The sequence below is a fragment of the Podarcis raffonei genome, chromosome 8 (genome assembly GCF_027172205.1).
Source record: "Podarcis raffonei isolate rPodRaf1 chromosome 8, rPodRaf1.pri, whole genome shotgun sequence".
Taxonomy (NCBI): Eukaryota; Metazoa; Chordata; class Lepidosauria; order Squamata; family Lacertidae; genus Podarcis; species Podarcis raffonei.
This window is the reverse complement of record NC_070609.1, coordinates 50,179,130-50,206,960: the sequence shown is the minus strand read 5'-3', so window position 1 is coordinate 50,206,960 and position 27,831 is coordinate 50,179,130. Positions and strand designations below refer to the sequence as shown.

The following is a 27,831-nucleotide window of genomic DNA, read 5'->3' as shown; positions in this document are numbered from 1 at the left end:
TGGAATTAGATCCTTTGGGATGTGGCCCATTTATATTGTGCCAGTTTCAGAAATTCTACACATTTGAATTGCACGCTAATTTCACTTTGGAGAACCCCGCTTTGCCACAGCCAATTTCCCAAGATGCTCAGAAATCCCTTCCCTGGTAACCAGATCAATCATATGATGAAGGGAGAGGAGTTGATAATTTCTCCTGCCTGAATTGATCTGCACAGAGAAGCAGGGCATGTGTTTGTGAAATGTGGAGTTGACACGCCCACTTATGGACACAGCTGCTCCTCGAATGTGGCCCCTGAGGATTGGTCAAGGGTGATTGTGGCCCTTTGGGCAAACGAAGTGCTAGCCGCTGGTGCCTTAAGTGACATTTCAAGTAAACAGCTATGTCTTGGGAAGCCCCTAGGCATGAAGCAATGACTTGGGCCGCTGTGCCTCCCCAGGTTCCCAAGAAAGCAGCTCATGCTTCGACTTGCCTATTAGGAGATTGTTCTAGGAAGCTCCCCTGTTCCTCCTACCTCCGGGGTGGCATCCTCATTTGGCGCTCCTTCCGCCTCGCCTCTCTACTGTTTCCTGGCTTGGGTGGCTCCGGGGCAGCTGGGGCAGTTTTAGCGACTGGTGGAGGTGCTGGAGGGGCAGGTAGTTTCTTCACAGGCTTGTCACTGCAAAAGTAAAATGGGTAAGATGACAGGAGCAGGGAGACCGGCTGGAAGAGAGTGGGTTTTTTAAACTGGACTCAAGTCTGTGAAAGTCTGGCCTCAAATCTTAGCGACCATGCTAAAGCTGTCTGGCACATTCTGGGGGAGAGGATGGTGAAAGAGCGTCTTGGGGTTGGACACCAGATGCCCAGGTTGAACATACAAAGCTCAGCTGTCTTTCAAAGAGACAGGCTGCTGTTCATTTAAGCCCAGTATTGCCTACTCTACTGGCAGTGGCTCTCCAGAGTTGTCACAGGCCTTTCCTAACCCTCCTCCCTCAAATTCTTCTAACTGGACATGCTGGAATTGAGCTCCCTGTAAGGCTTTGGGGAAGTTGCTCTCCCACTCTCCTTAATTCACATGAATTGCAAAAGGAGGAATATTCTGGGAGACAAAACTTTTAATGAAACGAATATGGACAGTACAGCAACAGGGTTTTCAGAGTCATTTAGGTGACCATGCATATATTTATTTTGCATTTTGTATTGGAAGAAACTTTTGCACAGAGCTCCAAAGTGCAGCTCCTGGGACCACAGTGAGTCCTGTTCAGTCTATTTTGGGGTCTCTGGACATTTCACCAAATCTGCCTCATGTTTCCAAGCTCATCTCCCTGGCCAAATGGGGTGACTTTCTCTTCCCCAGTTCTACCCCACTGCAAATTATACTGTTAAAATAAAAAAGTGTTTTAGGGGGCCTGGTGGGAGGAGGAAATCAGGCATGGACTTTTTGAGTGGAAGGACTGTGAGCTCTGTTCAGTTCTGGTATTCGAAACAAAGGTCTGGGCTTAGAACAGTTTGATTTGAAATGTAGGCCTCCCCCCCACTCACTAGGCTCCAGTCGTTGGATCCTGGGGTTTTAGTTAAAAAAAAAAAGTAGATCCCACAAGCCTGAAGTCTCCTGTTGCCCTATGATGACTAACCCAAAGAGTGTATATTTAAATAAACACATTTTATTGCTTTATCATTCATCTAATCAGTGAATGACAGCATATCAAGAGATAAGCTGCAGGCTTCGCAGAACCAACATTGCTACAAGTAGGTAGACATCCCTCAGCAGAACTGTGTCATCTCTTTAATTGTATGTGAAGCATGTGTCACATGTTCGTGGAAAAGGGAGATGACGTCCATTTAAAAATCAATATTTAAGTACAGACAACTGTTGTGTTTGCTTTATTTCACGCCTGGGTGCCACAATACCACAGGACCACACTTTACAAACCTGATCTGGTGGAAAGTACCTTGCTGGTCTAGTTCTAAATGTGACAAATGCAAAGTGCCCCTGCACCTTTATACTGCTATAGAACCTCAAAAGGGAATGTCCCAATGTCACTTTGCCCAGAGCGGACACAGCATCTTACCCCTTTCCAGCAGGTGCTGCAGGCTCTCCTTTAGCTTTGGGAAGAGGTTTGTGTGGAGATGGCGTTGGAGAAGGAGATGGGGAAGATGAGAAGGACCGTGACCTGAAAAGTCAGACAACAGAGAGAGAGAGAGAGAGAGAGAGAGAGAGAATGAGAATGAGGGGAAAATCTAGATACACCCTTTAAATGCAGCAGAAGCCTCATTGAATCAGGGGTGCCTCTAAAAAAGGTAAAGGACCTCTGACAGTTAAGTCCATTATAAATGTCCATGCTAAGTTCCTTCTCAATGCAAACAATTCACTGAATATTCTTCCATTTGGTTTTTATTGTGAAACATGAGGATCAGTCTACAGTTTTTTTTGGGTTTTTTGGACTGAACCAAAATAAAGTGAAGTAACAAAGTGAAGTAACAACAACTACTGAAAAGCAAAAGACCGATTTTAAAGGCAGATGGATGTGCTAAGTAGGCAACAGGGCCAATTCTTCAAGCATGATGGCTTCATGGAATATTTTACAATATATGGGCACAATCAAACAACAGGTGGCCAACTGGTGAGATTTGAATGGCCTGCTAACCCTGGAAGCAGCACCTGCAGGGCTCCACTCTGAATTGGCTTTTAGAGGATCTGTTGATCACAACACTGGTCCCCCACCTGCCACTGTGGGGAAAAAAGCTCTAAGCTCATGCAAGCCCTCACCTCCAATGCCACACTTCTGCTGTTATCTGTGTACAGCAGGCTGATAAGAATCTCTGAAGAAAGTTCAAAAATGGTACCATTTTTCTTTTACAAAACTCTACTATCCAAACTTTTTGGAAGCATCTTTTGGATAGAGGATGGCTTTCGACTTTTCAGTGCACCAAGCGGTGCCCATGCCGCATTCAAGGCTGTGAGTGATCTGTGTCCGCAGGACTCTTAGATCAGAGGTACTGCGGAGAAAAACCAGCACCCAACATCTGTTGGTGAAGTGGAGCTGGGTGTGTAAAGAAGACCACCTTGAAGGGAAGGAAGCTTTAGCATGGGTGGGTGGCAGAAATGGGCCGCCTGAAATGAGAAGCCAAGCAACACACCCAGCAGGACTGCCAGTAACTGGGGGTGGTGCCTCACCACCAACTTGGCTCTTTGTCCCAACAGCCCTCAGATTCCATAACTGCCCCTCTTCCCATTCCCTCCAGGCTCTTGCCCTAGTGCAACTTCACTGGGGGAAAGGACCCAAATCCTGGAATTAGAATTGATCACTGCTTCTAATCTGCAGAATTTGGAGCAGGAAAGGGAGGGATGCTGAACGGCCCCATAGGATGGGCCTTTCTCCACCCACATCTCAGTACGGGGCCAGAAAAGGGCTGAGCTCTACCCTGGTCAGGATCCAGCAACATGGAACTCCCTTTTCTTCAGGGTCCAAGTAGCTCAGAAACGGTTCCGTGCCCAATCATTTTAAGCCAACGGTCACATCTCCTGGTAGAGAGGAAGCTAGAACATGGACTGGGAAAAGGAACCCTCCCAAGCAGTAAACCTCCAGAAAGTGGAGAAACAGCAGCTCCCCGACTGGTCAGGGGCTGAAGGCATCACTGAATTATTGGATAGTCATCCAGATCTCTCTCTCTCCCCACCTCCCACTCCTCTGCTGATTTGGAAGAGAAAATCATCTCCACGGGTCACAAGATTGCCACCATTTGTTTACACAACTTTTTCTCTTCTGATAACAGATGACCGTAAACATGTTGTACCTGGATATTTCATCACCGTTTCATAACTTTTCAGTAGCAGCAGCCAACCCAAACACGCAAAGTAGTTTGGCAGGGTGCCCATCTAGGAAACTGCCTCTTTCCAGTGCATGTGACAGTGGCGACTGTGTCTATTTGAAATGCCATTGCAGGGTCACAACCATAAACACACTTAGTCGTGCGTAAATTGTGCATAAGTCAGCAGGCCACACCTGTGAGTTTGTGAGCATGGAAATGGGGTCCAAATTTCAAGAAATCCCATGTCAGCCTTCTGCAACCTGGTACCCTCCAGGTACCATTAGGCTGATATGAGAAATTGTGTGAAGGGGAGAATAGAGCAGAATACTGGTGAGCATTTTATTTGCAGGTGCAAGAATGCTCCTTGCAATAGGAAAAAAATGCAATAAGCAAGCAGCAGTGGGCAAATGGGCCTGAAAAATATGGAACGCAATATTAATATGTAAAGTGCTCTCAAAGATGCAATGAATTAACGACTAAGGTATGATTTATTTTGAAGAAAAAATAGCAATCTAGACGAGCATTTTAGGTATTTTAATTTTTTAAAGGAGGGGCATTAAAATAAAGGATATAAATTGTAGTAAAACTACTTATAGGCAGCAATCATGCAGCTGTGCCTTAGTGACTAGCTATGAATTCTGAACTTAGTCCGTGTCCTGGATTCCACTTCCAGGATTTCCAGCGGCACCTTAAAACTGACATCAAGTGGCTGTCCTGAGCTTTCCATAGGGTACTGCCCAAACTCACCTAAAAGAACCTGTCTTGACTCAGGGAGGCTCACTATGGTAGCCCAAGAACCTGCCAGCTAACACATTTGGAGAAACAGTACCTGGATCGACTGCCTGAGAAGGAGCTGTGCCTGGAAGAGCGACTAGAGTAGGAGCTGTATGAGGAAGATCTGGACCGTGACCGCGAAGAACCGGATCCAGAATAGGAGGAGGAGCGAGAAGATGACCTGAAAGGAAATAAAAGGTATGTGTACATATGAGGGAGCAGCATTTCGGCAACTGGAACATTATTTGTATGAATTCTTATTTTCAGTTCTACTTGCTCTAAGAAGCTCCCTTATTTCAAAATCTCCCCGAGATTCTAGTAGGTTCACACGAGGTCACAAAATGTCTATGTCCTACTCTGCTGTAGCCTGCCTTTAGAGGCTACCTTTCCAGGGGCACAGGCTGTCACTCTCTGCCATTCAGTCTCAACAGGTCACAGTATTGATTTAAGCTCTCTTTCCATTGACTAACACCAGAGCAATCTGCCCTAGTGCATCCAAGAAAGGGCTGGATGCTTATTCACAACAGAATCCCCTGGCCGCACAGCCTATTCTCTTTGTCTCTGGCTCACATGCTCCTCCCACCAGCAGCATTGCTCTTTCTGCTAGCACTGAGTCCTGGGAGCCATCTGGAGTGATGCTGATTGTAAGAAATCCCCTTGCATCAGTTGCTACCCATCTCGGGTTCACACCTTGATGAACCTGAGCCAGAGGCTGAAGAGGCAGAGGTTTTCCGGCGCCTGCGAGCACGGCTGGGTGAAGCAGACAGCCCATGCTTCTTTTTTGGGGATTTTGATCGGCGCCAAGGGTCCTTCCACTCATCTGCTCTCTTGGACTGAGAAGGGGTGGTCGTAGTCGCCTCTTTCTCCTTCTTTGGTGGCTCAGGTTGGCGGCTGGAAAATGAATAAAAAATGTAGTTAGCTGGAGAGAAGGCTCTCTCTTGGGCCATCCAGTGACCTGGGTCCCCACCCCCCGTTCTTGGAATGCAACCAAATGCAAAACATGGCTACATACAAGGGCCAAACTGCACCTTTTTTATAACTTGTGTTTCTGAAAATCAAATCAGCTTACAAAAATACAAACAAAAGTCACAAAGACACCGCTAAAAACCAAAAGCAATTCATATAACAGTAAAAACAATAAAACATAAAAGCAGCCAATATTTAAAACCCCCCGCAAAAAACATCAATTCCTTAAAAGTACCATATGTTTCCATCTATAAGACGCCCCCTATTTTGGAGGATTCCGATTTAAGAAAATGGGGGGAGATACTATCCGTGTATAAGACGAGCCCAGATTTTGAACATTATTTTAGAGTAAAAAAACACAGAAAAGTACGGTAATTAAAACACTGAAAGCCTGTTGATATAGAAACACCCTCAATAGGCATCCTGAAAGATCTCCAGTGGGAGTTGAAGTCCATAGTTTGGGTGCAATTAACAAGAAAGGCCCATCTATTGTACCTGACCAAGTGATCTCAGGTGAGTTGGAGTTTAAAGGTTGGGCAGCTTCAGATGTACAAAGGCAATCCTTAAGGTAGCCTTTAAAGCCATAAACAGTCTAGAACCAGTTTAATACCAGTTCTTTAAACTGAGCCTGGAAAGAAATTTACAACCAATTGTACGAATGATTAACAATGCAAGCTACCATGGATGGGTTGTACTCAGAAAGGCAGCCTACATATATATTAAAATAAATATAAATAAACAATTTTTAAAGGCAGCCCCATGTAAACAGCATTGTAGTGGTTGACCCAGCAAAGTAACTAGGGTAGGGATAGCCAACGAAGAGACCACAAGGTGTTTTGGACTACAATTCCCATCAGCCTCAGTGGACATGGCCAACGGTCCGAGACAGCTGGTGCCAAGAAACGTCTGGAAGGGACTGTGTTGGTTACCCCTGAACTATAGATTCAAACTAGAATCTCTCCAATTGACAATGCAGGGGTGCAACCAGTCCTTTAGCTGGAACAAAGGATACAGGGGTGTTCCAACTGCCCCGCCCTGCCCGCTCTGAACAGGCAGTCCACTTGTTGCAGAGATAGGAGATTCAGGGCAGCAGTAGTGGTGATGTAGAGTAGCTCTGTACAGGGTGGCCCAATCCACTCTCATTTCTCAGAGCTATGGCAGCAGCACTTTTCCGCCAGTGATCTACCACCTCAGTGGTATCAGACCCAGCAGTGGCAGGCACAGGCTCTAGACATTGGGGATGCCAAACTATGGTCCATGGCATGTCTGTGGATTCATGGGGGAAGATAGGAGATGGCACGTCCATTGCATTAAATACTCATGTGGACTTAAAAGTGTGTTTTTATTGCTTCTTTTATTCATTGGATTGCATTTTATTATATGACAATTTGAATTCTATGGAAGCAAATTCTATGGAATTCAAATTGTAAAATAACATATAAGGGGGGTGGGAGCAATTAAAAAGCAACTAGCACAGAACGTTACCATTGCTACAACAGGCAGAAAAATCATTAAATGGTCTGCCAAGACCCCCAAGCAACTGTCAAGTGGACAGTGGGAACAAAGGTTTTAGAATCACTGTTCTAGAATATTAAAAAGTTTCCTGCAAAGGCATTTGGAGGTGAAGATGACAACACAAAAGCACAAAATGCAGAACAAAACGTATTACACTTATCCAGGGTGCTTTTTATTACTTGAGCTTTTCAGAGGAAATCAACAGATCATATCACTTTATTGTTTACTTAATACTGCAGAACCTTTTTACTCCTTTGCTTTCAATAAGGCAACAAAAACCTCTTGCAGCTACATCACCCATATAGGACTAGATCTGAAAGAGAAAGCGTCCTCTTCAGGTGGGGAGAAAATCAGCATGATGGTATGGCTCTCAAAGATGGAGATCTGTTGGGTGGGGTGGCGGTTGTGGGAATCATTGTGGAATACGGATATAAAATTTACAGCATGCTATAGTTTAAGAGAAAATTATATGAAAATGATATATTGATGGTATCTAACACCAAGTAAACTGGCATAAATGTATAAAACTAAATCAAATAAGTGCTGGAAATGTAAAGAAAAAGATTCTTTTTATCATATGTGGTGGTCTTGTAGTAAGGTTAAGGCTTACTGGGAAATGATATACAATGTAATGAAAAGGATGTTTAAAATAATGTTTGTAAAAAGACCAGAAGCCTTTCTTCTGGGAATTATAGGGATAGAACTACCTAAATTGTATAGAAATTTATTCATGTACATGACTACAGTGGCAAGAATGTTACATGCCCAAAAATGGAAAGAAGAAGTCCCATCAAAGGAAGAATGGATACAAAAACTAAGGAACCACAGAAAGAGGGGGAAGGAAGTCAAGCTTTAAAATATAAAAATGAATGTAAAATCAGTGAAATGTATGTATCTGAAAAGTATAAATAAATATTTTTAAAAAGGAAATGATTGTCACCTGGTCAGGGGATTTGGACTTTGCCTGCTGAAGATTGAGCAACCCAAGGTGAGGGCATGGGGAGAGGAGGAAGTAAGCATAAATGGCAATCAAGAGATAATGATACTAAACTCTATGAAGTTTGGTACTTCCCCACATAGCTTCTACAATTAAACAATCCCAAGCTCAGATTTTCGGACTTTCTGCCCTAGCCAGTATCATCTTTGCAATCATGGGTGCTACACATGCTGTGTCACCTGCAAGTCCAGATCCCAGGGTGCAGTTTCAAATCCGGTATCATGCAATCCCCAGGTTCCAGTTACAAATATCAAGATTCCCGCCCTCACTGAAGCTAAGGAAAGCCTGAAAGCATGTGTGCGGCATCCTAGAAAGGCTTGCAAAACAGAAGGGGACTGGAATTGCAGTTGCTTAGCAGTGTTGCCAGTTGTGCTAGCAGAATGACTTGAACAAGAGAAGGTGCCAGAAACTAGTAATGGCTCTTGTGGCCAGTTGCGCAACGGACTACAGGGGTCCCGATACTTCCTGCTGCGCAACAAGGTGCTGCTAGCGCAACTGTTGCACTGCATTTCATACTGCTCAACCTTTATTTTCATTCTTGCACTAGTGGTCAGGGAATGTTGAATCTGGACCTAATTGCTTTCTATAGAATATTGGTCGTTTTCGAGTGGCTTCCATTGATTTCTTCGTTTCTTTATCTTCCTGGCCCTAGCAACAATCTAAACAGTATCTTCCCATCTTCCTCTACCTTAGCTCTTGCTTATTGTGAGGAAACCCAGGCTTCTTTGTACTGGGTTTTCTGTGTTGTTGTTTTTCTTGCAGGGATTCTTATGATTCTAACAAAAGTCAAGAGGCAATGCATACCTGCCCCAGGGCCCAGTGCTTCCTAGAGTGTCACCCAGAAATGTAAAGTCTGAAATAGCTGGTGGTTCATTGCAGGAAAAAAACACATCATAAATACTCAGTCTGGGCACTAGTTTTTGGGGCTTGGTCTCTGCTTGCTAGGAAATTTGTTTAGCCATGCCAAGTTCCCGTTAGAAGGGAAATCACAGCATAATTCAACACACCACTTGCTGTGGAAATTTGCTGTGAACAAATCATTCTCTGCTTTGTTTAGACAGGTTGTTTCGTTTTAGGAGGAAATCAAGAAGATTAAATGTGGAACTCTGCCAGGGCACTGAATTTGAGGGGGGTAAAAAAAATCCCTTGGAATGTTTAATGGAAATGATCATGCAACCTTGTTATGCAGCCTGAATTATCTTCTGCTCAGAGAAAGTTAACTTTCCCCCCTTACTTCCCCTTCTTCTATACATGACACAAGCAAGCATTTTTCACTGATGTTCCAATCATATCAAGCAGGAAAACTCAATGACCAAATGGCCATTAAAGAGCATCAGTGACATCATTGCAACTTTGAAAGTCCATCTAGCAAGGAAGTTTTTTTTAAAAAACCCCCAAAAACAAAATACATTTTTTTAAAAGAAAGGTGTCACTCTGACATCACTGTGAATTTCCCAGGATTGAAAAGAGGAAATGAAAAGGCCTGGAAGTGGTTACTCAACTGCCACCAGATACAGCAGGTTAAGCTGAACAGAAACACATGCCTATTTGAATGACAAAAATTGCACATCTACTTAGAAGGAAGTCCTACCAAGTTCAGTGACTTATTCCAAGGTATGTGCATATAGGACTGCAGCCTGAACAAGTTTCAGAAGTTTGATGCTTGTGATGATTACAAAAACACATTACTATTCCTAAGAATGTGAACAATTCACTGGACGATTCTCTCTGGCTTTCACTCAGGAACATCAGGGTCTGTCTACAGTTACATTAAAAAACCAACAACAACTGAACCCAAAGCACCCAAAAGAAATAAAGCAAAGAACCAGCTTTTAAAGGTGGTTGTGCCAAGCAGATTGCTGGCCAAGTCAGAAGCATCAACAGTATCATCGTTTCACTGACCAGCTGACAACATTTGACTGGTAAACTGAACTGGGTGCCAACCCTAACTAATTCACTCACAAGGGCAAATAATTCTACTATTATAGCTCCAACTTAATTCTTCACATTGACTTATTGCAATATTGGAGCTGTCAATCTAAAAGGTTCCTTTTCTATTATTTCTTTCCTGCTGCTTTATGAATGGCTTTTGACAAGCTCCTTGCTTTCAAAAACAGCTTGTCCATGTGCAGCATGATGGACTCCTGTCTGAAAACGGGAGTCCAAAGCAGACCCCCTGCATGGATCTTGGAATCATGGCGCAAAGTGTCCCTCTTGAAACTGTAAGAGGTGGTGTAGTGGTTCAGAGCAGTGGACTCGTAATCTGGTGAACCGGGTTCGATTCCCTGCTCCTCCACATGCGGCCTCACTCACCTCACAAGGTGTTTGTTGTGGGGGAGGAAGGGAAAGGAGATTGTTAGCTGCTTTGAGACTCCTTAGGGTAGAGATAAAGCGGGATAGCAAATCCAAACTCTTCTTCCTCTTGGTGGAAATCGCTGATCTAAAGCTTGGTGAAATGTTGCAATGACAGGTGGTAGAGGAAGATGTGTTGCTGTATGGACCTTCTCATGAAATGAGTGGGGAAGCTCCAGCAAGTAAGAGAACTCTGCATATGTGCCTGTAGCTCATGTGATAATCATGAGGATGGAGGAGGCACAGGACAATGGCCCATCTAGTCCAACATTCTGTTATTACGGTGGCCAACCAGATGCCCTATTGGGAAGCCATAAAGCAGGACCTGAGTGCAAAAGCAATGCTCTCCCCACTTATGGTATCCCCAACCTCACAGTACTTATGGGGAAAGAAGAAAAGGGCAAACACTTGAATCCAACTAAGTTCTACTCTGAGTAGGTCTACTGAAATCAAGGAACCTGTTAATCATGCCCATTTGTTTCAATGGGTCTACTCTGAGTAGATTTAACTCTTAATTTTTATCCTATATACAGAGGCATCATGTAAAATCTTTAGATTAATCTCAGACTTGCTCAAAGTTTGGGTGCATCATAGCTAATACACCAAGTTGTACTTTCATCCTTTGATTTATGCTGACAGCGTAGCCATAATTAAAAGCTTTTAATTGAGAATGAGGTTTTCACATACATTCTATTTAGCATGATTTTTGAGTTAGATATTGTGCTACTTGCCCTGGGGACTAGGAAACTAACATTATTTTTTTGGGGGGGGGAGGGAGAAGGAGCAGCAGTGCACACATTATGCTGCTTTATGCAAATGAGTATATTTGCATATACTTCCCAAAACCTGGATTCTTTGGGCTCAGAACCTTGAACAGCTCAAATGGGATTTCAAGCAGTTATTCAGAATCAGCTGCAACCCTTGTGCAATATATGAAGAAAAAGACGGTTACTCACTATAGCCTCATATTTCCGGTAGGTTAGGGATATTTCTTAGCATCATTGCAAGGAAGAAAACTGGACCATCAAAGGCAGCAAATGTGACTAAGCATTTAGATTTTCTTGGACATTTTGCAACCAACTTCAAAGCTGCCACACTTGGAATGTTTCTGAAGGGAGCGTCAAGAGGCTGAGCTGGAATCCGTTTGCAAATTTGACACTATCAGACTGCGGCTCAACTGGGCGTGGCTTGAACACTACAGAAAGTAATTGTCCCTCACTGGGTGTTTATTCATCCTGCACAGATAGTTTGTCACCAGCTTGGAGTGGGCCACACCCACTGACTGGGTCTATTAGCCTTTTGATGTGGTTGTCGTTTTTCATCCATACTCTGCGAAGTTCTCTCTCTTACTACTTTGCCTGCTGGCAGAAAACATTCTCTCCACTCCTGCTTCCTCCTGCCCTTACAGCATATACATCTACCCACTCAGATGACTACATCTTGCATCGGACAGCAAGCGCTTAAACCACAATAAACTTAGTCCTCAGCACAGGGATAGGGGAACTTGCAGCCCTCCAGATGCTGTAGGATGCCAACAGCCCCAGTCAGCAGGGCCTATGGTCAAGGATGATGGAACCTGTAATCCAACAACATCTGGAGAGCTGCAGGCTCCCCATTGCTCCTTGAGGAGAGAGACTGTTGTTTTATGGCAACAGGCTATTGTGGCTAACCCTCTGGAATACATAGGAACAGGTGGCAATTTATTGTTTGGCTCATTTCCCCCATTGCTAACCTAAAAAGTGTGTGTGTGTGTGTGTGTGTCTAAATGGGTTTCTGGTCAGTTTTGTAGAATCTTTGATTTAGTTAAGATTATCTTCAAATAAACCATAATCTGACCAGAACAGAATTGCCTTTGATCTCTTCCCTACTGGATTCAATTTGAATTGAATAGCAAATACTGGTGGGCTGTTTTGTTTTTAACTTTCTTTAGCCTGAGTCACCTTAATAAGTTGGCAGCTTTCCCATTGACTGAGTGAGAAATGTTCATTGACGCTTTTAACTCCTCCTCCTGCTGCTGCTCTTGCCAATTCCATTTCACGGGTTCCTATTTGGTGTTAGGGAGGGAAAGAATTCCTTCAGGGGCCAGGTTGGAATCCATTTAGATGAAATCACAGCGAGCGTGAACAATACCAACAAGCAATACCCTTTGCATGGTGAAAGAGCCACATCACAATACAATATTTCCGGGCATCAACTTGTTCTCAAGTTCAGTTTTTGGAACCAGATACAAAAGGCAAATACTCTTGAGAGTCCCATGGACTGCAAGAAGATCAAACGCATCCATTCTTAAGGAAATCAGCCCTGAGTGCTCACTGGAAGGACAGATCATGAAGCTGAGGCTCCAATACTTTGGCCACCTCATGAGAAGAGAAGACTCCCTGGAAAAGACCCTGATGTTGGGAAAGATGGAGGGCACAAGGAGAAGGGGACGACAGAGGATGAGATGGTTGGATGGTGTTCTTGAAGCTACCAGCATGAGTTTGATCAAACTGCGGGAGGCAGTGGAAGACAGAAGTGCCTGGCGTGCTCTGGTCCATGGGGTCACGAAGAGTCGGACACGACTAAACGACTAAACAACAACAACAAAAGGCAAAAGGAGTAGAAAAAGTCCGGTTACTTATCACATTAGTATCTCACTCTTCCTCCAGGGAAAGGGGTGGGGAAGGATTTGGCATTATATTCACAGCTATCCTAGAAGGTAGGTTAGGCTCAGTTATAGTGACTTGCATAAGGCGGCAGCAGTGAGCAGCACAGGAACATAGGAAGCTGCCTTAGATAGAAACAGACCCACCAACCCTTCTAGCTCAGTATTGTCTACACAGACAGGGAGCCTCTTGCAGCCCTACGTGGAGATGCCAGGGACTTTCTGCATTCAAGGTAGATGCTCTACCACTGAGTTACGCCCTTCTCCAGCATGCTTGAGAGGAGTTGAAACAAGCCCCACTCCCCAGACCAGAATGTGCAAGAGAGAAAACAGAGCAAGTAGGCCCTTTGCCAGAGGAAGAAACAAATATAAGTAATCAGTATCTATGATATCTACACTGCCAGGAGTTCTGCTATGAGTGAAAAGTGCTTTATAACAAGACAGTTGCTTCAGGCTACATTTGTTATGAGAGTTCAGAACATACGGTCCACCTAGCCCAGATATACTGAGCTATAGCTCCTCCCAGATGGTATGTCCCTTCCTTTCCCCATGAACTGGGAGAGCCCCCTGGCGGTAGCAGTGGGGGGCCTTGAAGCAATAGCTGCACAAGTGAAAAGGCCCCCTTTTGTTGGCTGGCACCACTCAGAAAGGACCACATATGACTTCCTTTATTCCAGTTATAAAAACATCAAATATATATTTAACTGGTTAAAATGCATTTTTGGAAGGCATGTATTTTTTTTAAACACCAGGCCTATGCAACCACTTTTTGTTCTGCTCTTGTGATTTTAAGACATCCCGCAAGGAATGTTAGTTCAAGACAAAAATCTCTGTTATACAGAAACACTTGTTATCTGGAAGCTGCCACCAGCATGAGGCTTTTCAGACTTGGAAGCCTCACCAAAGGCACATGAGCAATTTGGACAGTGTCAGCCCAAAACTACGCAAGAGGCTGAAGTTGCCAAGAGCTGAGCTAGGATTTAATGATTAGGGAAAGCACAGGAGTCTATAAATAAACTCAATTAATGTGAAGTCACTCCCCACTGCCAAGGAAAAGGCCGACTAGTTAAACACGAAGAATTCCTAAAGGTGCTACGTATTTAGCAGACCTGCACATTTATTGCCCTTTTCAAGCTATAAATTTATATTTAGAACTCAAGAACTTCTATAATTAGAACTCAACTTCCAAGGAGAGGGAAATGTGGAAGCAAGCAATTTGCTGTTTTGACCATATCATAGTTACACAGGATGTCATATGCTGATTGAAGTGGCTAAACCAACAAAATAAATATAAATCGAATCACACTGTGTCAAGAAAAATATCATAAAAGCAGAAAAAAAACATAATAAAATTCTGTTATCCATACAGCAATCTTCATCATAGGTTTGCAGACGTGACTGACGTAGTTTTGCTGACAGGGAGGTAGGAAGTGTGGTGTAGCAATTAGAAGTGCTGGACTAGTAGCTGAAAGATCAGAGTTCAAATCGCCACTCACTAGGTGACCATGGGCCAGTCACTGCCTCAAAGCCTAACCTATCCCAGAGAGTTATTGCGGGGATTAAAGGAGGAGGGGGAGAACTGGGGACACCACCTTGAACTTCTGGGAGAAAAGGTGGGACATAAATGTAGTAAAACAAACAGATAATAAATAAAATCCTTGAACATTGTCAATTGAGATGTTGCCACCTCAACTGCTTCCACCCAGAGTGACATGGTGGATATATCCCTCGGATACCCATAAAACTGATCATCATTGTGCTTCAAAAAACACTCAAAACCTCTCTCCAAATTCAGCTGAGCCATAACAAGGAAACAGAATGAGATGACGTTGGCCCAATTAAGGGCAAGTGTGGAAAAGGAGCCTCCGAATGTTTCAGAGAGAAAAGAATGCATTCTTCTTGCAATAGGGAACCTGGTCTGCATTCTTTATAGCAGTGCTGGTGAGCTGGGGAAACCTGGCTTTTAGCAACCTGTGAACATTTCGGTCTTACATCACCCTTACTTCACCCTGCTTATTCATCAGCCGGGTGAGTTATATAATGAGCGTGAAGAAGCAGTTGGGACACATCATGCCAGCCTTCCCCAACCTCCAGATGTTTTGGACTACAACTCCCAGCAGCCCCAGCCAGCATGGCGGCATGCATTCTGGGGCTGATGGGAGTCGGGGAAGGCTGCATTTTGCTATCTATATTAACTAAAGACTCAAGGAAAGGCAAGCTGAAGCTGGCATTTAGACTCAAGGCTGAGAACTCTAGGGAACAAAGGTTATACGTTGGCGGCAGGTTTTGTGACCTGGGCCCCATTCTCATGCCTAGTGTGTGGGGGGGGAAATAACTGTAAGTTAGGTAAATGAACTGCAGAAAGGGGGAGGGTACTCCCCAAAAAAATACTCGCCGGCCAAGTTTAAGAAATAAAATCTTCAGCAGAGGTGAGAAACATGTGGATCTGCTGATGTTGCTGGATTTGACCCCTCTCCAATCTCTGACCATCATTTGCTATGCTGAGTTGTGCTAATGGGAGTCCAATAACATCTGGAGGGTTACAAGTTCCCCAAACTGGGTCTTCAGCCAGAGGCCACTATACAAGGAGTGCCCTCTTTTGGATGAGCAGGCACTTCCCTTTGCCTTCTCTCCCACCACCTCTTATTCTGCTGAGGGCTGCATACACACCAAATGAACCCCTAACTGAACTCAGTGCCAAAAGGAACCCAAATTCTGTACACAGAATTATGCAAGCTACTAACTTTGCATAATCTGGTCTATGTGGCTTGGGAAGCCCAGCCAGATGGGCGGGGTATAAATAATAAATTATTATTATTATTATTATTATTATTATTATTAGTAGTAGTAGTAGTAGTAGTAGTTTATTGCCAAGAACTGGAGTGGAAAGAGGAAGAAGTGGGGGTAGAACAGGCAAGGAGAATGAGGCTTACTGATGTGAGGTGAGAATATTCTCGGCTAGAAAATTCTCCAGAGAATATTCTCCACAAACTGTAAATTCTAATGTAACAACCAGTTTTACAACCCACATAAAAAAAATCTAGTAAATAAGTCAAGCTGTGATATTGCCAGTGTAAGTAATGAATACTGATTTTTTTTATCCAGTTACATTACTGGGCATTGTGTCATTCATCACTGGCAGTTCTGAAATGTGAGCTACAGAAAACTTTTTTTTTTTTTTAGTTTTAAAAATGCTATTCATTTAATTTGATGAACATTTGAATTCGTATGTATTTCAACTATATATAATAGCCTTTTTTCTATTTTGGTGTGACCTTATTCTTAGCAATTCTATACCCTTGGCCATACAGTGTGATTTATTTATTTTTACAGAAAGTAGCTTTAATGCTTTATACACTTAAAGTACCTAGGCCTATACAATTAAGTGTAACAGCATGTGAGGTGGCCTTGATTTAAACAGCTGACATTTCTATATTTTTATTTAGTGTCAATAACTGGTTTTTGCAGTGCCATTCAATGGTACAAGGTGCCATTTACCAGAGACTGACATACTGAAATATATTATCATATAATGATAATATATTTAATGTTAATGGCCTCTTTTTTATATGTTTGCATATATGTAGTTTTGTTTATCAAGCTGTGTTTGAGTCACCAAAACAGTTATTGTTAGAGCTATTAGAAGCACAAGATAGCCTATTACTGAATTTACTTGTATCAAACCTTAACATGCCAATTGTATTTTTTGACTTGTCTTATAACATGTACATGTTCTAATGGAAGAATAATATATGATTTAACTACTGAGTTTCCTTATACCAAACCTTAACATGACAATTACTGTTGCCATCACCTTAGAATGGTTTAACTTTAACTATAAAACATGTTTTACTTTTTAATTTGATACTTGCAAGTGACAAGTGGGCTTGTGCTTATATATTTTCACTGTGGTTCCTTTACTAAATCAAAGAACATGAATTCACTGCATTGCCCCACTGAATAAAAGTATCTGTACAGTTTTTGGTTGCCATCTGAACAAGTTTACCCATGAATAAACAGGTATATTAACTAATTATATCATTTTCAATGCATTAAAATTATATCATTTTCAATGCAGTAAAATGAATATTCTCCTATTTTAAATGAAAACTCTCTAATATTCTCATTAATCGAGAATATTCTTGAGAATATTCTCCAAAAGATTATTCTCAAGAATTTAACATCTCTAATGGGGCTAAGTGGTTATTAAGAGCTTGGAAAAAAGGACCAGTAGCCTTGGAATGGAGACATGGGAGAGCAGATGGGAGAAGCTCAGTTAGCACCAGACTCTCTCTCTAGTAGTTTAAGGTGATTAACAATCAATGTATAAAAGAAACAGAAGTGCCAGTTCATGCATGGAGTCCAAGAGCAAAAAAAAGAGGCTTAAAGTAGACAGTAAGAAACCAGATGCTGCTTGTGAACCCAAACCCAAAGCTACTGAGAAAGAAAGCAGAAGCCAAAATGGCTACCTGCTCACTTTAAAAATAATAATAAATGGAGCAGGGAGTCTCTCATGAGGTTCCATTCTGACAGATTTCACATCGTAAAACACGCTGCTTACATAGATTCCAGACTTTCTACAGTGCAAAATCTTCAAAGAACATGTCTGAATCTAACACACAACACTTTTTGCTTCTGTTTGATGTGAGCGAATACATTTGCCACCCAATTTCCTTTGCTCTCCCACATAAAGAACGAATGGAAACCAACGTGAGAAACAGTTTCCCTCGACATGCTGTCTCATGCCGTTGTAAAACATCAGCTTCTCGGAGTTGCCAGCCAGCCAGCAGGGACTAAACCTCCTCACACCCTTCTCTGCCACATCATCAACAGCATGAAAAAAGTATAGCCTGTACCTTGGTGGCTGTGGCGATCGTGGTTTTGGCTTCTCCTTCTCCTTCTCCCGCTCTCGGTCCCGGTGCTGCCGGTCCTTCTCGTCTCTTTTGATGCGCTCCCTCTCTCTTTCCCATTCCTCTTTTCTTTTCTGGCGCTCCTTGTCACGCTCCCGTTCTCTCTCGCGCTCCCGTTCCCTCTGCCGCCGCTCCCGTTCACGCTCTCTCTCCCTCTCGCGTTCTCGCTCGCGCTGCCTGTTCTCCCTCTCCCTCTCTCTTTCCCTTTCCTTGTAAAATAATGGTTAAGTTGCGTTAGGAGTTTTGACCCACATGTTCATATGCTGTTCCTTCAATAATCTAACATGGCATTTAATTCCCCCCACCCCCAACTAGCCACACATGCCGTGATGGAATCCTTGAGATAACCTTTATTCCAATGGTTTCCCTCTGCAAGGTGGGCCAGATCTTGAGTTACTTGAGCAGTGTGGTTGTATCCCTCCCAGCATGAAACAAAGAAACCACACAAGAGGCTTCCATGAGCTGGTTGCTCCCCATGTCAGCAGCAAGGACTGATGATTCCAATTCTCAACACGGCCTAGGACCCTCATACCTACGGGACCGCCTCTCCTGGTATGCCCCACGGAGGACCTTAAGGTCTGCAAATAATAACATCCTGAAGATCCCAGGCCCCAGGGAGATTAGACTGGCCTCGACAAGAGCTAGGGCCTTTTTGGCTATGGCCCTGGCCTGGTGGAATGCTCTCTCACAAGAGACCAGGGCCCTGCGGGATTTGACATCTTTCCGCAGGGCCTGCAAGACGGAGCTGTTCTGCCAGGCCTTTGGTCGGGGTTCAGTCTGATTCTTTTCTTTCTGTATAAGAACAAGCATTAAAGAGGCCTCCTAGCTCGCTCACAGGTCCTGTTACTGGTGGTAACAGTTGGCCTGGAGAATATTAACCACTCTCAATTTTAGCCATGGACTGCCATCTGTCCAGATTTTAATTTGCTCTGAACTAATTTTAAGATGTATTTTGATTAACTGATTGCTTGTTTTTATGTTCTTATGTTCTTTGTATACTGTGTTAGTTTTATGATATTAGCAGCCCTGAGCCCGGCTCTGGCCGGGGTACAAATAATTTTTTAAAATTATTATTAAATGTTACTGGAACAACACGAGATGCACACACTAAAGCTGTGAACACGGCACTCAGGTAACACAGGAACTGGGTCAATGACTTGGGCTAAACTGTCTGGATCAACCTACTGCAGAATAAAAGCTCAGCTTGTGAGAAGTGGATGCATTTACCTACCTTACTCAATCTGTAGTTCCGGTATGGATCTGGGTCTGTGTACTGTACTCTGAAGTTCTCATACTGCCCGCCTCGCCAGAAGCGTTCTATATCATAATCATAATAAGGATCCGCATAAGGGTCAAGCCTGCAGAGGAATCAAGAGAGGGTAAACATTCAAATGAAACAAAACTACTGTTATTGCCATCACTGCTTAAAAGAAAGAGCTGACTCCCATGCCACATTTAGCACACAACATGTGCTATCTAATAAATATTTTAAATTTTATTTTCAAGAGTGACCTCTTATCACCAAACATGGCAGCAACCATGTTTATATCCACCCAGTGTCTTTAAAAAACCCCCAACACAAACAGGCACAGGTGTGCATGCCTAGCATCACAACGTAAGATAGCAGCTGGAGCTGGGCCCTCCTCAACCACGGAAAGCTCAGAAAGCTGTGAGGGCTCTGGTCAAGGGAGAAGAGGTGAAGCCTCTGCAAGTTTGGTAAATTAAGATATTGGGGCATAGAGGGGACTTCACCACAACCATGGCTGTGGTTTTACTTGACGACCTTCCTTCTGAGGATGTCATCAGAAAATGCATACCGCTGAACAGATGTCAATATGCATTTCGTTATTTAGGAATGCTGCAGTTACTATAAACTTTCATGAGACGCTGCCAGCACCTGGAAGCCTCCACACCTGAATGCACCAAGTTAAGATTTGGTCAACTGGAAGCCAAGCCTTACGCAGCAGCTGGTATTGACCGAAGAATTTCAAAGAATTGCAAGGGATCAAAATGAAAGCAACATGGGCCAGCTGTAAGCACAACAGAGATTAGGGACTACTTACCCATAGTTAGCGTTCTCTTTGATGTCCACCTCACTGGAGTTTTTCAAGAAACCAAAGGGAGGAGGGAAAAAAGAGGAGATTTATGAAGCTCTCAGCCATCTTCACACATCACAAGCCATTCTCAATGCATGTTAAAATTGTTTTGTAAAAAAAATAACTCTTAGGGGAAGGGCAGTGATGCGAGTCTTCTAGAAAATTTTGAACTGGAATTTTTTTCGGTGCTCTAAACTGAGGTTGGATTTAGTACATTTGACCTATTTAGCAATCAAAAACTATAGACAAAGATGCATATTTGTGTTAATTTTATGTGCTATATAAATCTCAAAGGTTCTTTTTCCATCTTTAGCCAAAAGTAAACTATCTGATTGGAGAGAGGGGATCAATAATACATATTAAAATGTGGCTTCAATGATTAAATTCAAATCTTTATTTGGAATTTCGTTGTGTTGGAATATTTGCTAATATTTTAAGACATGATGACTCACTTGCATACAGTTTCCTATTATTTTTTTCCATTTTGAGTGGGAAACTAAAGGCACTGAAAACTGTTTAGCACTGGCATCATAAAATTTATTACCAGCGGGTCCCAGGGCAGGTTGAAAGAATTTAAGCACCAAAATTTAAAACAGTTGAAACAGATCATAGTAATGGGAATAGGGTGGACCCTGAAAACACACACCTCAGCTGTCAAAGGCCAGCGAAAAGATGCTTTATCTTAAACATTCATCACATCATTCCAAAAGAAAACACTTCCTAATGTAACATTTTTTTCAAATGGGGGGGGGGGAGGAGGAGAGGTTTTCCTATTTTTTTCTTTTTGTGTGGGTCTTCACACCTGGGGCGGGCATCCCCTGTCAATCACTCAATAGCACAATGATGTTAGGTGAGCTGTTTTGTCTTCACTGAAAAAATGCTTAGTGGTGCCTGCAAATCCCCTTTGGTCCAGCCACTTATTTTCTTGCCTCTCATCTGATGTCATATAGGGGCATGGCTTGGCCAAAACAGCCTGGAAGGCCAAATGAGAAGGCCTCGTGGGCCTAATTGGACCTGTGGGTTGAAGGTTCTCCATCCTTGGGGGAGTATATTAATTAACATCGTAATTTTACCAGCCTCAAGAGCACATGAACTAACAGCAAGCACTCAGTTTGACTGGTATTATATCCATGCTGTTTTGGAAAGAGAAAACTTTCAGTCCAAAAATATAGGGTCAGAACCCTTTTCCGTAATGGAAACCTGCCTTTTTTCAGTGTTGTGCAAAAACTACGTGCAAAGAAAAGCTGAATTCTGCATCCTGAACAAAAGATCAAAAAGGTGCATCTTTGTAGAATTCATTTTACACTGAACCCCAAAGCTCCCCCAACAGCCAACATGACCCACTTGCAGCCCTGCTCAACAAGGTTTCACAGTAACTGTTTCCAAGTTTCTTTTCACAACCATATGGACCAGAACCTTGATTTAAAATATGATGATACCAAATTTAGCACTTGTGTGTGATGCAGCTGAGGAAGCAGGGAAGAGACATCTCCCTGTCTGGAGGGCATCATTCATTATGCTAGAAATGGAAGGTCTCTCTATCCACCTAGGCTCCCTTTACTCAATGCACTGCCTGTACTAAGTAGGTTAAGCTTTGTGAGCTAGTGATCCATTGGGGTGACTCATGAAGGCTGGGATCAGCTGTCATGCCAACCAGGACTGTGATCCGTACACAACAGCCCACTCACGGCTGCTGGATCGCCAGAGAAGCCTGCTTGACCTACTTTTTGCAAATGATGGGGCCCACCTTGCAACACAATAATGTTAAAAAAACCCTTTAAGTATTAGAAGCATGAAGCTGGGATGATACTGGGAATTGCATTGGGGCAAGAGCAGGAGGTCATGACTGCCTTAGCAACATAGCGCACCAGGAAAAGGCAGGCTTGTGTGACTGTTTTCAGTTGGGCTGTAAACAGAAGACAATTGTTGGAAAGAAATATAGCTATCACACTTCTCGTGTGCCCCTCTATATGGAGAAGAGTGTTGTTGCACAGAGGAGAAGAGCTCCCCTTGAATACCAAGGAAGGGCTCTTGAAGTGATGAGAGCAAGTGTGTGTTGCTACTGAACAACACAACAGAGTGCTGGATAAGCCAACACTGCCCTCTGGAGGACTGCAATCAGATCCACAGAAGCCAGCCTGCTCAAGTCCACATTCCTGCCACAAGACAGAATTAGACAGTTGCGTCTTACGTCGAGTCCCGAACATCCCGAGTGATACGATAGTTCCAGTCCCGGAAAAATTCATTCTCTTTGTCAAACTCGCGCTCATCCTCTCCGATGGTCACCGTGAACCGTTTCTCCTCAAAGTCAGGCTCCTGCTCCTTCCTCATTGTGGCCTTCTTTAACACCTAAGTGGGCGAGAGGTAAGGAGTCGTCCATCTAGAACAGCCTTTGCCAGCCTGGTGCCCTCCAGATGTTTTGGACTACAGTGTGTATCGGCCCGAAACTGGTTGGCCCCCAAACACCTGTCAAGCACCAGGTTGGCAAGGGCTGTCCTAGAGCAGAGGCAATAAATCCCATTCTGTGGCTTAATGACCCACTGCAGAAGTGCTAATATCCCAACAATTTATTTCTCATCTTTTCAAATATCAACTACTACCTAGTTTTGTTTTGTTTTTTTAAAAAATAGTGGATCATATTTTAAAACACACTACAATTTTGAGGTAATATTTAATTCTCTGTGTTTCTTTGTTTTTTAGAATCATAATGACAGAATCCCAGACCACATGTTAAGGCTGAGCTAAACAAACACACTTTTTCAAAAGCTTAAGCCGTTTCCTTTTGTTTTGAAAAGGTGTCACTTTTTATTCTTTTGGAATAAAAGCAGCTGCCATCTCCCAACTGGAAATGAGCACTATTCATTTCCTAAAGAACACTGGCCTTTGCTATTTACTGAAGCCTTCCCAACCCTGGTGCCCTTCAGATGCTTTAAGAGACTGTAAGTCCCATCAGCCCAGCCAGCATTGCATGGGAGTTGTAGTGAAAAAGATCTAGAGGGCATCAGGTCAGGAAGGACTGGTTTACTGCAAATAGCACCTTCAGAGGCAGAGAGCAGCCAGGGTCAGGGTAAAGAATATATTTTTGGAAGGAAACAAGTGCAAGACCCCAATCCAGATTGGGACAGGTTTTCTTCAAAGTAAAAGTAGCCACTGAAACAGGATTTTAAAAATGTGCTTGGTCTTTATTTGTTGTTTTAGCCTTGCTTTTTTCACAGCCACTCACTGCAACAAGCATCACCAAGAATGGAAATGAAGCATTTTGGATACAAACTGATATACCAAGAATGCTTGGTATCCTTCTGTTGTTTGAGAATGATAATAATGATGATTTTAAAAAGCACCATCTTGGAATGGGGAAACCCAGTCAGAAGGGTGGGGTAAAATAAATAAATAAATTATTATTATTATTATTATTATTATTATTATTATTATTATTATTATTATTATTATTTCTTCACTGTGTTGCTAGCTGCTTTTAACAGGCTCCAGAGATTCAGATTATTACTATTATAATTTATTACATTTATCAGTTGCTTTATACAAAATAAAAAGTCTTAAGGTGATTCAGGAATGTAAAATACAACAAAAGCAATTTAAAAACAGAAAATTTTAAAGCCATACTAAACACTAAATACTTTTACTTGAGTAAAAGACGAGCACTGTTGCAGGAGACAACTCTTATTAACTAAAGGCCTGAGTAAACAAAGAGGTTGTAGCAGTCCACTCTTACCAATTTCATTTATATGTATAAAAATAAGTCTCATCATCTGGAGTACAATAATGAAACTGGGTATGGAAAACTCTTGACTCAGCCATGCGGGCTCTTGGTGGCCTTATCACGTGCTGTCATGCATAAGTCACAGTGAACGCAGCTTTTGCTTTTGTGTTTTGAAGAGTAACCTGCGTGGCAATCTCAGCCTTTTCAAGAAAAACACACACTTTTGTTGTTCAACTCAATATTTAAAGAGGGTTTCCTAGGGAACTTGCCCAAAATTTGAGAGAGAGATAAGATTGCACAGCGCATGGTCACTGAGGAAACAATTTGCTTACTATAAGAAAGGGCAATATACTGTTCACTGGCAGAGCACGTGTTTTGCATGAGATGCAAACACTAAAGGGGTGAACTTTAAAGTGGTGCAATCTTCCATCATAGAACCTCAAGCAGCAGAGCCGTGTGTGTGTAGATATATCACTGCTGGATAACTTGAAGAGCGACTCAAGTCAAGAGCAGATACTCCTTAGCAAGGCAGATCAATTGCCTATCTCTAGGGCCCCAATTCCAACATAATGAGAACAAGCAAGTGAGAGCCTTGAGCTTACATGCTCTCTTTACTCCTCCAGAGGTGAGACACTTTAGGTCACTAGTCGCCAGAAAGAGCAGAGCAGAGTTTCCCTTTTTGTCTGAAAGGGGAAATGCCACCCTCAGAAGCCTCCCGTTTCCTCCCCTTCCGCATGAGCAGACAATCCCAAGGCTCATGCCTACTCATTCCTAATTATCCAAGTGTTGATTTGGAGGAGATTCTGAATACCTGTGAACAGCAGCCTAGTACATGCTCTTGATTCATATGTATTTTTCCTGTTTGTCCCCAGACAGCTGCTTTACCTCTTTCGCATGGCGGAGTCCCCGTTCCCAAGCACTTTCTGCTGGAGGGTCTGGAGGCGGAGGTGGCAATATTTCATCAACTACAGGGGCTCCCTTTTAAGAAAAGAGAAGAGGATGGTTCCAGAATGAGGTGACACACATTTTCATTAGGCCCTCTTTCCCTTTCTCCCGGCCCATTGCTTCTGTTCTGCTCAGGGAAGTTAAATGAATTTGCCCAAGGGCGTAAAAATATTTATTTTTAAAGAATAATAAGAAATTGGACTGTCCTATCTTAGAGAATGCTTTATCTCAAAGTCTCTGCCTTCTCCAAGGGAAAGGAGAAATCTTTAAAAGGTTTTTGTTTTAACTTTAGTCCTTTACGTATTGGCAGTATTTGCACATGAAAATGAAACATCTTAGAAAGCTAATGACAGGAAAAATGTATGCCTTTACAAATAACCTAGGAGAGCTTCTTGCTCCAAATGTGCATGTTTACTGACTACTCATACTGGTTTGCTTTAGGATTTCAGCAAAATTAAGAGAATGTTCCTTCACATGGCAGCTGCACTCTCTCAACACAAGGAGAGTTGTGTATCTTCCATGAAATCTGGCCAGAAGGTTGTGTTCCAAGAATCTTAACATGCATAACTCTTTGCATGAAAGAGTTTTGATGAAGGAAATTGGGTTTTCAAGGGAAAAACAGGCATGATCTGGAAAAGGGGTGAAGGGGCCTTTAATGAAGCTTCTTACTGGAAAACAATCTTAAAATGTAAGGAAGGACTGCAGCCCCCAACCTCCATGCAGAGTCTTGCAGTCCACTTATTACAACATTCAAAATCGGATACATCAACAAGATTCAAAGATTCAAAGATTCAAACATAAAGCTAGCCCCCCCCCACTGTCTGGGTTTTCAGGGATGGGGATGGGGAAACTGTGGCCTTCTAGACGTTGTTGGACTCTCATCAGTCCCAGCAAGCATAGCCAGTGGGCAGGGATGGAGGGAGTTTTAGACTAATAACATCTGGAGGGCCACAGGTTAGCCAGCTCTGCTTTAGGAAATAAATCATCATGCTTAGAGATCACTTTATTTGCAACCTCTACTGTTGGAGGCAGTATGTTTCTTGAGCAGCAGTTGCCAGGTAATACACCTGAGGACTCTTACACTCAGCTTGTGAGCTTCCCATTGGAGTATCTGCTTGTCCACTGTGAAAACAGGATGTTGGACCAGCTGGGGCTCTGGCCTGATCCAGCAGTCAGGCTACTCTTATGACCATGCTTATAAGCAAGTGGCTTTAAAGTTGTGGCTCAGTGGCAATGCATGTGGCGTCAGAATTTGAGGTCGTTACACACACAAACATGGTACTGTACATGCACAACTAAGTGATCTCAAATAATGGGGCTGAAAATGAGCCCTTGCTACCAGAGGCTGGTTGGTGTGGGGTTTTTGGCCAATCAAACCAGGGCTGACAGTATAGGAATAAGTGAACCACTGCTTTTGGAACACGAGAGCTGAGATTTTCTAAAATAAGAATCCACAGGCCAAACAAAAAGGCGCTGAAGCTTGCACATGACCCAGAGGGACAGCACAGTCCCCATCTCACCCACCCACGATTTCTGCAAGCATCAACAGACAAACACAAGAAAAGGTGTAGAACATGGAAATGCCAACTTGATACTCCCCACTTGCTCCAGTGTTTGCATATCTTCCAATGCAGTGTAGCCTGGTCAACCTCTTGGCATTTTAATTTACACCATGAATGATAATGTATTAAAAAAGTAATAGTACCATACCCAAGGATTGGCTGGCATCAGAGGGTGAGGCCCAGGGCCAATGGGTGGTGCGCCATTTGGAGAGAAAGGATCTGGCTTGGAGATCAAAGAGTAGTTTCCTTTGTCATTTACACCAGGATGAATGAACCGGCAGTTCATACCCCAAGTACAATGCCCTATGGTGGGGAAAGCACACAGAAGATTTAAAATCTCCATGAATGGAAACAGTAAAAAAACACACAAAAAAGTGACTAGAGCATATGTATATCTTTGCAGAGATGTTCAAATCACTTGAAAAAGAAAAAGAAAAAAGAAGGCAAAGCATTCATCAAAGGAGAAATGCACTACTGATGCTTTACATTTTATTTCTTGGTTGCTGCTTCTTTATGAATTGCCCAGGTCCTAAGAGAACTTTGGTGAACAGCTTTTATTAAAACCTAGCAGAGCTCAGAGAGAGATTTGTATCTTTGACCCAAGTGCCAGGAGAAGCTCTTCTTTCCATTGCCATATAAGTGTCCATCTAACCCACCCCCCCCTGAACCTGGAAGGTGGTTAGCTTAAACAAGTTATCTCAGAATTGTTCAATCAATTAAAAACCTTCCGAGCAACTTAAAATGTGCCATTGATTAATCACAAAGGCATTTTTAATTAACTAAACATTTTTAATGAAACAATTTTTAGCACAAAGTACTTATAAAAATTACGAATGGAAAGTACCATCTTGAAAGTCTTTTGTATGCAAAATAAATGCCTCTTTTACAAGGACGCCTACCTCAACACAAGCATCTCTCTCCACCACCTAAAAACAAAGCAAGTCTGCTTCTTACTTCAGAAATATATTTATCCAGGTTCCAATTTAAATAACTAATTAATCAAGTAAAACACATAGGATTTCTTTAGTTTCTATTTAAGACTGGAAATGACATGCATTTTTAATGTCCTTGTTTTTATTGTCAAACAGCGTTAAAGCCAACCAATTAAACATATATTTTAAAAGGCCATGGGAAATCTGACTGCCACCCACTGTAGCCATGATGGTGGAACTTGAGATCCAGATATAATAAAAAATGGCTTCTGAGTCATAATTACTGAATTCAAATGCAGGATGTATTGGAATACTAAAGACCATAGATGTGGGTTCTTTCCTCGTGCTCAGCTTCTGGCTATCCCAAATATCTGAGTGGTCACTGCTACAAACATACCAAGTGGCCCTGCCAGGGTCTGATCCCAAAAGATTCCCTCTTACGAAGGCCTTTTGTGATGCTTGCTGTGACAACATTTGAGAACGTTTGATCTGATGTGACTCGATAACATACAGAAATAAACCTGGATAATGTACTATGTTCAGAAGCCACAAGTCTCGGGAGGCAGGATGGCAGAGGCAGTAAGTCCTGACAGCTGCCTCTGCAAGCTCCAGGAGAGAGGGAGCACTTGG

At 42.8% G+C, this 27,831-nt stretch overlaps 1 protein-coding gene across 3 annotated transcripts in view; it reads right to left on the bottom strand.

Annotated features, from left to right (window-relative positions):
* Positions 1-27,831, bottom strand: part of ZC3H18 (zinc finger CCCH-type containing 18) — a 59,410-nt gene that overhangs the window by 17,171 nt on the left and 14,408 nt on the right. For all 3 annotated transcript variants that reach the window (XM_053399964.1, XM_053399966.1, XM_053399965.1), the window contains exons 4-13: positions 26,418-26,572; positions 24,648-24,740; positions 22,236-22,393; positions 20,012-20,044; positions 19,180-19,306; positions 17,895-18,157; positions 5,255-5,455; positions 4,620-4,745; positions 2,050-2,151; positions 513-656 (exon numbers count right to left, since the gene is read on the bottom strand). In XM_053399964.1, the coding sequence (XP_053255939.1) occupies positions 513-656; positions 2,050-2,151; positions 4,620-4,745; positions 5,255-5,455; positions 17,895-18,157; positions 19,180-19,306; positions 20,012-20,044; positions 22,236-22,393; positions 24,648-24,740; positions 26,418-26,572 (1,402 nt within the window). The remainder of the gene's footprint in view (positions 1-512; positions 657-2,049; positions 2,152-4,619; positions 4,746-5,254; positions 5,456-17,894; positions 18,158-19,179; positions 19,307-20,011; positions 20,045-22,235; positions 22,394-24,647; positions 24,741-26,417; positions 26,573-27,831) is intronic.